General features: G+C 38.5%; 1 protein-coding gene across 3 annotated transcripts in view; it reads right to left on the reverse strand.

Moving 5' to 3' along the window:
• The window catches only part of ROCK2 (Rho associated coiled-coil containing protein kinase 2), a 97,417-nt gene that overhangs the window by 44,780 nt on the left and 39,380 nt on the right, over positions 1-13,257 (reverse strand). For all 3 annotated transcript variants that reach the window (XM_027892823.1, XM_027892824.1, XM_027892825.1), the window contains exons 2-3: positions 12,728-12,809; positions 2,456-2,556 (exon numbers count right to left, since the gene is read on the reverse strand). In XM_027892823.1, coding sequence (XP_027748624.1) covers positions 2,456-2,556; positions 12,728-12,809 — 183 coding nt within the window. The remainder of the gene's footprint in view (positions 1-2,455; positions 2,557-12,727; positions 12,810-13,257) is intronic.

The raw sequence follows: 13,257 nt of genomic DNA on the forward strand, positions 1-13,257 counted from the left end.
GTGGTGTTAACATTTTGAGTGAAGTAGAAATAGATATAGCTTAGCTCAATAGTTTAAACTTGTATCATACCTTGTGAGGCAAAAAATCTAGGTATGTCTGTCCACATCACCCGCTAATATTAGTTCAGATCTGCAATTGTATTTATTAGCCGACTGCTTTTTAGCTGTAACACTGCATAACATTATGATTTCAACTTATATTTCTACATTACAGAAAAACTGTGTTCTCTTAAATTGACACAGAGTACAGAATATACACAAGTTCCCCTCCAGTACCAAGCATTCCTTCTTTTTTGAAGGGCTTATTAAGGAATAAAAAAACCCCAACATAACAACAACAAAACCCAAAAAACATTATTATTTAACCAGGTTATCAAGCATTTTGCCATTTTCATGGTCAGACAAATGAAAAATAGTTTGTCTTCAGATCCCTCAAACTGCCTAACTACAGCATGGACACTAAAAATCATCTCTTCTTCAAAATCTAAATTGTGCACGACATGGTGAATTAAGAAAAAGTTTCCAGAACAAATCAAGAATTTCTATTTGATATGAAATGATAAAAAGAAATTAAAATTATTTAGAAAAGCCCTTCTGTTCTTTAGAAACACATATATGAAAACAATGTATATTCATTTTTGAAGCACATCAAAAATACAATACCCTTGGATCCTTCCAGCAAATATGTGACACTCAAAAAAGGCACAACTTCTGTTACTGGATCTTCTCTTTTTCATCTCACCCCCACTAAACAAATGGACTATTCACTGACTTCACATGCAAGCGCATGAAAAAGGAGAGTCTTTATTTGCTGCTACAAGTGGATATATATAAAGACAAAAATATCTAATCAAGGACTTTAAAACAAACATTTGATGTGTCTGTCAGTGAAAAGACGAGGAATAGTCTGCTTTCTTACAAAGCTCCCTGCAGCAGCTCTTTCACGCATAGGTAAGGTTCTGCGGAAGGTTCTGGTTTTGGTTTTGATTTCTTGACAGCAAGGATATAAAACCATACAAAGATATATATACATATATATATTAAGTCTTGTTAGAAAATGGGGATTTTTGGAAATACTCCTCTGCAGACTTCATACATTCTTCTGGATAAAAACAAAGTGCAAATGACCCTGTGATGCCCAAAAAAATAGGTAAGAGGGTGCTACATTCTCATGTTGCCAGACTTGGATGAAGGTGTCTCAAAAATAACACAAATGAATAAAAATTACACATTGAATGTTGCTATCTGCCGCATTAATCACATCTATATTTGCAAATTACCCATTAGTCACGCAAATAGTTTTAGGCTAGTCACAGTTTTAGGCTAATTTTAGGTTTTCTTCCCCGGTTCCAATGAATTTCACCAACAATATGGAAAATACAAAGAATTTTATAAATGGATCATAAATGTATTACACTGTGTACCTTCTATAAGCACTTCACAGCTTAGATCTAACCACATGCCTCAACAAAACCCCAACAGATCTTTGTATTTTTCAAAATGCTTGTCTGTTACAAGACAATATTATTTTTACAGCTACCTAGTGCAAAATTAGCACACCACAGTACAACGTCAGTTCCCTGTCAAAAAGCAAAAGGGTAATTTTTGTTACCTTGTGGTAACAAGATAAGCTTCAATTGCTGCAAATTAGTTGCTCCCCTTTCCATTGACTTGCTCCACATCTCTCTTCCACTAAAAATGCTTACAGAGAAAAGTATCCTGCATGAGCTGGTGCACAGTCAGCTCATGATAACTTGTCTCTAGTGTTTGTTCTTCAGATTTTATTTGGTGCTTACATCCAAGCTTTTTTCAAAACTGACATATCAATACATCTTATGTTCACATTTTTGTCACTTATCACACATTAGGACTTGAAAGTCTCGGAAAAATCAAAATTAAATAAAAATCAGACTATGTGTGATACACCAAGGTTTTTTTTGTAGAGTGCCTTTTTTTTAAATAGAATTTCTCTACAATAAAAATTTACATAGTAATCCCATTCTTACTTTAGATATTATATAGCATACAATGTTGAGGGGACGATGTTAAGAATTGAAACTTTTAAAAATCCTGAGTCATGTCAGTTAAATACAAATGCAAGCATCCCAATCAAAAGAGCAAAACAAAATTCTTTTGTCACACTATATACTTGCTGTTTTATAGGAAGGTTTCAGGTATTATTACACAGTGAAGCTTGTGGCTAAAAAAATTTAGAATTGCCATGAACTGCCTTTTTGATATTGATCAAAGGATAAAAGTTTCCCGAGTCCTTCCCTTCTAATCCATCACATTTTAAACTCAGATGTACTGTCTACTATGCACAGAAACAACCTCAATGACACAATGGAAATAACACTTATTCTTTTTAAGAGTACATTTTTAAAGCATGGAGAATTCAAGAAGGTTTTGGCTAGAACAGGAAATCACTCTAAACATTTAATTATTACATTCTTACCAGCTGCACTTCTCCAAAAGCCCCTCTTCCAATCACCTTTACAACATCATAGTCTTCAGCTTTCATTTGTAAAGCTCGGATTTTTTCCACAATCTTCTCATCTAAAATCAAATAAAAGTTGTGATAATGCATGCATTAACAGAATACAAGAATTTTCTCTATAATTTTTCATTTAGAATAAAAATAAGCTATATTCATTTAAATGTTTAGAGCTTTCTTGAATATTCTTGAAATCTGCAGTCACTGTTAATATCCCTTTTCATTATTCTTTGGAAACCATTAACCCTCTACCTTTAGCTGTAACAACTGAAATGTCTTTTGGACTTTGCTGATTCTCATTTCACACCTCTAATAATCAATCATAAGCTCACAAGAAGACTCTGGCAATGAAGAGAGGCAGAGATGCCTCTCTGTTGTGCAGAGGTAGAGGACTTGGTACACACAAAACCACTGCAGCTGCAACCTGCTCCTACACACATCTGGAGGGTTCTCAAACAGCACTCAAATGGTGAGGAATATAACCTTCATGTACAATTATAGATCATGCAATGATATGACTTCAGATCCACTTGTTCATTCCATACAACACATTGATTCAAGTTTACGTATGTGTATGTAACAGCTGGCCATCTCAAAGTGCTTTTTGGTGTTCACTACACTTCTTAAAATGATGTGTAGTATGATCTGTTCAGGTATTCTCTGGTACAACATTCTGCAGATAAGCTCTGACTGTCAGTATGTGTCTTGTTGGCAGTTGTGAGAATCCATAAGGGAAACCAATGAAATTCTGATCTCTGACAAATTCTAAAAACACACAAGGTCCTAGACTCTTTAATTTTGCAAATGAAGCATGCTATGAATGCATTCCTGGTTAAATGCATTTTTAAAGTCTATTCCTATTATAAGGACAAAAGATAACGGAAGCAATGAATGGAATCCATAATACTGGAGGTAATCTTTCTTAGGCATGGCAAGCCCCCCCGCGCACACAAGCAAAACAGAGCAAAACAGGTGGCTGGAGCAAGAACTCTACCAGGAAAGAGCATGAAATTGTATGAAAAGCTGTTGATGTTTATATTCAGAGAGGAGTAGAGGTGTATATTGTGAGACCCTTTTTAGGGTTAAATACCATGGAATTTGATCCCTAGAAAGGCATGAAAGAGGATCTCAGATCTGAATACAGGGGGATAAAAGGATCAGAGATACAGTTAATCCAGTATGACATTAAAGATGACAAAGTCTGAGGAAGTTAATGATAATGAACATCTAGTAAATAGCTTAACCATTCCTACATATTTACAAAGAGCAGCTTGGCAGGCTACAAGCAATGCAGGAGATGCCTGACCATTAAGAACATTTATTTTGTTCCAAGCAAGAAGTAAGCCAAATCAGGGAGGCACTCTGATCTATTACTCACAAACAAGGATGATCTGGCCCCAGAAGACAAAGTCTATGGGAGCCTTAGCTGAAGCAACTGTGAGATGATGGAATTTAAGACTCCTAACAGAAATGAGGAAGAAAAATAGCAGACCTTGGACTCCAGAAGAACAGACTACAGCTTGATTGGGAAACTCACTGGCAGGATCCTGTGGAAAGCTGCTATGAAGGGCAGAGGAGTGGGTTGATCTTCAAAGATGACATGTTCATAGCACAAGAACAGTCTGTTCTAGTTAGCTAGAAATTGAACAGGAATGGCAGGGGGAGCCAGTCCAGCTGAATGGGCAACCTCTGCCTCAAGTCAAGCACAAAAGGCAAAGGTTTGGACCACGGAAGCAGAGATGTCCCATACGAGTATTGAGTGACTCAGCAGGAACGTCTCAGACAAGCAAAGATAGAATTGGGAAAGCCAAGCTTGGCTGGAATTGAAACTCAATGACTTTTTTGCCTCAGACTTCCCTCTCAAGCTCAGCTCATAGGCCTCCCAGCTCCTCCAAGGTAATAGTTGAGTGTGGGGCAGCAAAGTATTGCATTAGGTGAAGTTAAAGACCAATAAATCAACTTGACATACATCAGGTCATGGGACAGGATGCATCCAAGTGTGCTGAATAAGCCAGTAAACACCATTACCAGACTGTTCTCTATCACCTTTGATGGTAACCTGGGGAGGTTCCTGATTACTGGAAAGGGGCAGATGCCATGTCCTTGTTCTAGAAGGGCAACTGTGATGGTTCGGACTTGGCTCCCTGCCAAATGCCCAAAGCCCAGTAGCAGCCTCCCCCCCCTTTCCCCCTTCCTTCTTCCCCCAGGGTAAATGAAAAAAAAAATACGCAAATTGAAGAACCTGGAAAAAAAATCAAGCTAGTTATATAAAAAATATATTTTATGTATATTACAGTTAAGATGTTATGTACACAGCAAACGGGAATCCAAACACCCCCCGAAGGGATAGGGAAAGGGGAAAAAGGGACAAAAGGAAACAAAAAGGGACATCGAATAGATAAGCGTAATCAAACCCGAGAACTAGTAAAATAACTAGTAAAACAAATCTCACCACGTCCCTTAGAAAGCAGGCTTGGCAGACATGGCCAGCACTTTCCAAGCCTTCATGTGGCAGGCCAGTGGATGCTGCAGGCCTCAGCCTTAGATAAGCGAGACCAAGGCAGGGACCCACTGTTCCCGAACTTCGGCAGAAGAGAAGAGAATGAAGGCCTCTCCTTCCTTCTTATTTATACCTCGATTTACATAAAAATCGTATGGAATACTGGGAACACTGCCCCATCCTTGGTTACAAACTGGTAACCAGGGAAGGCCAAGATTAAAACCACCACAGCAACAAGGAGGATTCAGAAAGCTACAGGCTGGACCAACAGCCTGACCACACTGCCTACAACAAGCACGGAGCAAATTCTTCTGGAATCCACTTCCAAACACTTGATGGACAAGAAACGATAAAAACAGCCAGAAAGGATCTAAAAAGGACAAACTGTGTTTGATTAACCTGATTTCTTTCTATGACAAGATGTCTGTCTTGGTGCACAAGGGGAGAGCAGTATACACATCCTTTCCTATACAGTAGCATGACTTTCAACACAGATCTCAAAGCACCTTTGTTGCCAAAGCAGGTCAATATGCGTTGCACTGAGAAGTTACCAGGTGAGTGGAATACTTGCTGGAGTCACAGTTGGTGGTTTTTAAGTTCAAAGCTGATACACTGGAGGGCAGGGTGGCTTCTAGGAGTAACGCAGACTGGATGAGTAAATGAGATGACAGGAAGCTCACAGAGTTCGTCAACAGCAAGAGCAGAGTCCTAGAGCTGGGATGCAATACCACACAACAGTATAAGATGGCACTTTGAGAAAGAGGACCTGACAGCCTTGGTGGAGGATAAGCCAAGCAAAGAGGAACAAGCAGCCAGCCTCTGAAGTGACTGTGTACAAGTCTAAATGGGTAAATCCATAGCCAGTAGGTTAAGGGAAAAAGATTTCCTCCTCTATTTGTCTCTTGTGAAACCATATCTGGAATGCTATGCCTAACTTTGGGGTCCTCAGTGCACGAAAAATATCAAAACATTCCCCAGCTTCATGGAAGTCCACCAAGATGCTTCACATGGTACTCACAGGGAAGCTGAAAGAACTGAACTGTTCAACTTAGGGATGAATAAATGGTTGGCCTTGACAGAAATTCAACTGCACAAGGACCTGGATGATGTAATATAACATCAGAACTGTTCAACTCTGAGCAGAGTTGGACCAGTTGACCGCCAGTGATCCTTCCTAACCTGTGGAATACAAAAACGCAACTCAGTCTTTCTTCTTCTGTGGGAAAGATTAGATGTGACAGGGAAGGGGAGAGATTAACATTAATAGCGAGGTAATAGTCTGCTAGTGAAGTTGTAAGGACAGAGGCAATTCAAACCTCAAAAAGTAAACAAATTTGTTACATTCAGTGGACCAATAAGACTGAAGTAATCAGAGTGTGAATCAGGAAAGCTTAGACAGGAAGCACAGGACAGCAACAGTGCTTCACCCACACCAAGTTTATTATTTTGTTAATAATGTGAACTAATGTTGCAAATTGAGAAGGGAAGACTATGTTTGGAAGCTTATTTAACTGCAGATCGGAAGCTCTGGCTCAAGACAAATAATAATAATAAATGTAAATTCACAGGAAGCAGCAGTAGAGAGGGAGTTTCAGCAAAATTCAAGGCAGAGAGAATGCAATTTCATGTTTAAGCACATCTCATGAGGGACAGGAATCACATGAATTTATTTTCGAATGTTTTTAAGATGTTACAAATATTTTCAGATGTGTGAAATGAGATGGCAGGTATTTCAACGCATTGAAAAAATAGTGCGCAGTTTTACAGAGCTCAATTTCTGATCAGAAACTCAAGGGAATATTTCTGTGTTCAAAATAGAACGGAGAAACTAGAAACCAAGTTACTACAGCTCCAGTGAAACTCTTTAAGCATTAAATACTGTGATTAAGCGATGAAAAACCCAATAATATATGAAGCAACCAACAGAGGAGTTATCAGTTTTATCATCCCTGTGAAATGCTGAGAATGGAGAAATCCTACTTGCTTAGCTAAAAGATAGAACAGGATAGAATAGTGTAGAGCCTTGTCAGTAGGAAGGACCCAGAGTGATCATCAGTCCAACTGCCCGACCACTTAGGACAGATAAACGTTGTTAAGGACATCTGCCCAAATGCCTCAAACACTGACAAGCTTGGGGCATTGACCATCCCTTTGTGAAGCCTGTTCCAGTGTTTGACCACCCACTTCTTAAAGAAATACTTCCTAATGACGAGTCTAAACCTCCCCTGGTGCAGCTTTGTACCATTCCCACACGTCCTGTCACTGGATACCAGAGAGGAGACCTTTGTCTCCACTTCACTCCTCTTCAGAGAGCAGTGAAGTCACCCCTCTCAACCCCTTTAACTAAGATTTAATAATCTTAGTTAAAAATAGTATCATCTAGGGATGCAAGTGTTGTGAAGGTCAGTTATGTAGATAGACTGTCTATTTTGGCATAAAATTTTACAGATATGGAACAGATAATCAATGCATGGAACTAATCTGAAACAAAAAAACTGGGGTGCAAGAAGGCAAGCTTAGATTAACCCTGAAGCCCTGTCATAATTGCAACCCATGCTGGATCATATGATTTAGTTCACGTATCACATAACACGATCTAATTCAAGGCGCAGGAGACCTTTCCAACAGTAGCCTTTTAGTAAAGTTCTGAATTTTTGGAAGATTTCACATAGGTAAGTTTGGTATCTGTATGCATTGATACTACAATTTTTATCTTACAGCCTCATGAATTTGCAATAGAACAAAACCCAGCAGAAGAAAATGTCATGTTTAAAGGAAGGCATTAGATGGACTCTCCAGTTCCAGAATATAATGGAATCTTTTAAAAATATTGTGACATTTGTGTAAAAGTCCTAAAACATGAGAATATCATCAACTATGACTCAGTTTTCTTCTTTAACACAGGAAAGACCAGGAATGCTGGATACTGAGAATGTTTAAAGACAGCTTTTGATTTACTGTTTAAAAATGGCACTATCATCTTTAAACAAATGAAGTTTCATTTTCTGAAAGGACAGAGTGTTTGGATCAGTCACTGACAGCTGGCAGCAAGAATGTGGCTGAAGGTTGCAAATGCTTGTGAAAACAGAAAAAATACCTGACTAGGAGAGTAAAGGGGGATGGGGAGAAGGAGAAAACCTTTTTAACCACTGCTTTTTTAAAGTTTTAAAAAAAAAAAGTTCATATGAAGGTTATTTTCTTTAAAAAAAAAAAAAAAACAACGTGTATCAAGCAGTTCAGGGCTGTGTATATATGATGAATAAAAATGCAAGACAGTGCAATTTTACCCCACAGATCAGGCAGTCAGTCAGTGAGTGCTGCTGTGGAGCACGTTAAGTCAAAAGCTGCTGCCCTAGGCACAAGTCCAGCCTAAAGTTAAACTGAAGTACAGCCAGGAAGTGCTGCAATCCCACACCCAACCAAAACCAAACAGAAAGCACAACAGAAAGACTGAAGTCATTAGGTGTGCATACATAATACCTGGTCAAAGGTGTGTGAAGAACAGGAAGCTATTGGAGACCTTGCAGAAGCAGCAGAAACTAGAAAGCACAAAGAAAGCACAAAGCTTCAAATAAGGCAGTGCTTCCACTCCCCAGAGAAAAGAGAGGTGGGCACAAGAAGTATTTTGACTTGCACAGACAAAAAGAGCAGAAGACAGGGAAACAGAAAGCAGCAGCCCTCTGGCTTGCAGAGAACAGATTCCTTAATGAAAATAAGGTGGATGGCAGGACTGAATTGCTTTGTATCTACCGCGTACCTAAATGGAAAAGTGGTTAATAACACTGACATATAACTTGTTTATACATCTGAGACATTCTGCCTTAAACACTATGGCTTCCACGCTCTGCTTGGGAAAGTTGTTTATTTGATACGTCTCCCATCCCTACTCTTACTAGAACAATGTCATTAAGAACGGAACTGGAGCCCAACCTGCTGAGGCAACAGCAAAGACCTGGCAAGGAGTGATCTACGAGAAGCCAAGAGAAAACCAGAGGAGCAATTAGCTCCTTAATTCGATGCGAGTTCTACAGTGCACTACATTTCTAAGAGTATTCTTGGCATAGGACGTTTCACCAGTGTGGCTGGCAGGAAGCAGCGAGCACAGAGAGCTACAGCCATGGCAGGCACTCACACCACACCAGATAACGCACTTCTGTGGGTGACTGCACGGCTGGAACGTGATTCAGCAGCTTCAAGTGACACAATGAAATGCAAGGGAAGGAACCAGGACTGTTAATTTGGAAAGAAATTAACCTTAACAGATAAAACTTCCAAGTAAGCAGCGTCTGCCTGGAAAGGAAAATGGCCAAAGCAACTTGTTTTCAACAAAGGTTTCCAGTTCTTGAGTGATGCTGGATAACGCACAGGAAATTACTGACCCATTGAGGGAGTCAAGACTTCTGGATTGCACCAGGCCTGTTGATGGCACCACTCCCTGCACCGATGCTTGGATTAGTCAAAATCCATTCCTTGTGCCCTTCTATTCCTGATGATAAGATTGTAAATGATCAAATATTTTCAACTTTTGCTTAGATCTGTTTTTCAGTTATTTAACTTTGTGCTCCCAGAAGTTACAGCAATTAACAGGCTAAGTGTAGCACCTGAAAGGGAGACCACCAAAAAAAGCACAAGCCACTAAGACATGATTAAACACTTGGCAAATCTCAGACGACAGAAAAAGTGACTTGGAAGAATTTACTCAACCTATTATCTTGGTCTAGATGATAGAACAGGAAAAGAAAAGATCAAGAAAGATTTGTTACACCAAGCCCATGCTGGAAAACTCACCCTTCTTTTCTAAAATAAACAAACTAGTTTTTGCTATCAGAGGACTATGAGATTCCTCTCATTGTTTTGGGTATTAAATATTGCATTCTGCTTTCCTGTTCCATGAATACTTTAAAAGAACACAGAAATTTAACCAGAATCCCAAGAGTTGATTAAAACAAGGTGAAAGACTGAAAAGGAAGGACTGTATTATATGAGATACTTAATGTGCCTCTTATAATAATACAGGCTCCACTTGGGTTCAGTACCTTAGCGAAAATGGTAAGAAATCAGAATAGTAAGGGAAAGCAGGCAATGAAAAAATTTCTTGCATGTTAAACAAGCGAAGAAGCTGCTTCAGCAAAGTGGTCACAGAAACAGGATACACCAAACTCCTATAGTATGGACAATTAATAAACTGCCTTTGGGAAATGAGTTGAAACATCTGAGTTTCAGCTTGAAACTGTAAGTTGAGCTGAACATCAATTAATGTCTCAGCTGAGGTGCAAACTATTTCATCTTTAAATTAAAATAAGCTATTAATAAAACATTAACCTGAATAGCAATGACTTGACGCAGGTTGGAAGTAGGGTGTACACAAACCCCTGGGAATACGGTAGGAAAAAAAAATTCTTTCTCCAAGTGTTATTGTGGGAGAGTTAAATGATTAAACTGATCGAAAGTGTGATGACTACTTAGCATTTTCCACAATTTTTGAAGATTTGTGCAATATGGATTAAAACAATCACAATGACTCTGCCTCAGCTGCTTCACTGTGCACGCCACTGCTAACTCACGGGATGGCCCTGCCATCTCTCTGTGGTTGCCTCAGGAAGCCTTGAGGAAGGATGAAGGCTCCAGGCCCCTGGCACAAAGTTCTCATCAGAGTCTGTCAGAACCTTTTGACAGCAGTTCTCATCTAGGCATTTGCTACAGTTCTTCAGATGCTGAGAAAAATCACAAGCGACAAGAACTCACTGTTCCCTAACCTAAGAGAGCAACAACTTACAGTTCCATAAATTCTTAAAGCAATTCCCAATTCTTCTTCCAAGCCCAAGGTAGCGAGAGGCTTCAGCAAGCACTCTGATCCTTGCTACCCTCAGAACAGTTTCCAGGAAGACATGAGCTATGGGTTCAGCAACTTCAAATGGCATAAAACAGCAATCTCAATAAGAACCCAGTTGTTGCCTTGTTTTTTCCTACACCCCAGTGGCTTGTTTTGTGCTGGCGAAGTATCAGTGAAGTGAAATGAAAATCAGAAACTCGTCCCCTTTTCTTTTGCCTGACTAGTTTTAACAAAAAGAAAAAACAAACCACCCCACTCTTTGCTTTAATTCTGCTCAGTTCCGCAGTCTGGTACATAACAAACCACACAAACACCTGTGTTGGAAAGGACTTTGGAAGATGTCACTATGGCAGGACTGATTCTTTCCATTGCCATGCCAATAGATTACCAGCCTCAAATGTTTACCAGATCCTCATTTCATAATTATTTTTTTTTTCAGTGTAAATCACAGAAGATATGGAGCACTATTTTTCATTCTCTCCCAGGCAGTACAGAAACAGTAGAGAAGTTACATGGGTGACTCTTTCAAGAGATGCACTGACATGATGTATGAGCCAAAATAGTCAGGTCTTACATGCTTTTTTATTTTGAAGTTCAATAGGTAAGGATGAACTACAGCTTTGAAAACTCTTTATTAACTACTATGAATTTTTTTGTAACATGTTTCAGAATTTTTTTAATTAGCATATGGCTATTTCAACTGTATACTGTCAGCTGATTTAACAAAAAAAGGTAGTAATAAAATTGTGAAGGAAAGCATATTTTCATGTTTCTGCCATTGCTTAGTCGCAGGTAACAAAGATACTTAAAATACTGTTTCAAGCCCTTTCTTTCACAAATATCAGCTTGAATTTCTTTGAACTCAAACTGAGAACAATCCCAAGGTATGCCTCTACTTCCTAATCTCCTGTTTCTTATTTACTGTATTTTAAGTGATTTCTCCAAGCGAGACTTTACTGTCCATATACAGGGCTCTGCCAAACCTCACAGAGAAGCACTGAATTCCAAACAAAAGAACTCACCACAAATTACTACACCAGCCACCATTTAACTGAGGAGCATGAGCGGATATTTCAAGGAGTCCCAGGACAACAGAGAGCAGAAATACAGCTCTTACCAGTAAAGAATCTAAAAAGGAGTTGCTGATAAGACTGCATCTGCAGTAACCTTAACGTATGCAATAGAAAAAGTTTTTTAAAGAAATATGGACCTCTCAATAAGCTCCCACAAAGCATAGTTGTTCCAAGAAGGCTTAGTCACTGCAACTTACATTTTAAAACAAATAGTCCACTATTCTTACAAGAAAAAAATTCTGCTTATATACACGAATAGAGATCACTTTGAAAAGACAAAATACAGCTACTCTGATGTAACAGTCTTCCGTTTCCATTTGCTCATCGAACTGCAAGATCCTGTCTACAATTAATTTGGGGGGAATCACAGACATCTACGCCAAGGTGCAAAAATGCACCAAGATATTTTAAGGTACAACAATTTAGTTTAAAAAACCCACAGAAGGCTGAGGGTTAGATTAAGTATGACTATATAAACAATGTTGACATTTTGTGTAACGAATTCCTGGAGAATAACTTGGATATGCTTAGCAAACTATATAGCTACACATACGTAAGATAAAAAAAATAACAAAAGGATTTTTCTAACTGTATTTAGGAGAACAAAAATCTACAGCTTGTATTTTTCAACATATTTTCAGTAATATAATGACTCCCCAAAACGAAACTTCTCTCTGTAACAAATGGTCCTCCAAAGCTTTCTCAATATAGAAGGTCAGAGTTATAAAAATCAGTACAATGACCACCAGTAAAGCATTTCTGACGACTCAGCTTCCTATGACTGAGATCACAGCTATGTCATTGTTCAAGGACTACTTGCAACTTACATCTATTTAAGAAATTATCAATGTTCTTGTTCTTCCTCAGTGCTGGATAATCCAGATCAAGGACCAAAGAATTCAAGCCATCCTGAAAAAAAAAAAAAAAAAAAAAGTTAATTGAGTTCTAAAACCTTAATTAACAACTTCACTAAAACTACTACACTGATTATATATTATTCAAGCATGCATTGCATTCCTAGTTGGCAAATCAAACAAGTTCTCAAGTATGTTTATAAACCAGCAGAGGAGCTAACACACACTGACTGGCTCCAAGTTCTATAAACAGTACAGCTATATTACCACTGATTAGTGGCACTGGGACTTAAACTGGAGTAGTAGTTTTAATCTTAATCAGTAAGTAATCTTACTCATTAAACACTGATTTAAGATACTGAGTTCAGTTAATCCATTTTCCCTATTTTTGTTACACATTTCTTGCAAAAAAACATTTGCAAATGTTTGTATTATCCATATTATTGCTCTGATCACAGTCTCTCTACCTTCTCGTTCTGGATATTCAAAAAACAACTGCACAT

Source organism: Empidonax traillii, unplaced genomic scaffold, assembly GCF_003031625.1.
Source record: "Empidonax traillii isolate 1590-97213 ecotype Southwest subspecies unplaced genomic scaffold, ASM303162v1 scaffold371:size713392, whole genome shotgun sequence".
In the NCBI taxonomy this organism is placed as follows: domain Eukaryota; kingdom Metazoa; phylum Chordata; class Aves; order Passeriformes; family Tyrannidae; genus Empidonax; species Empidonax traillii.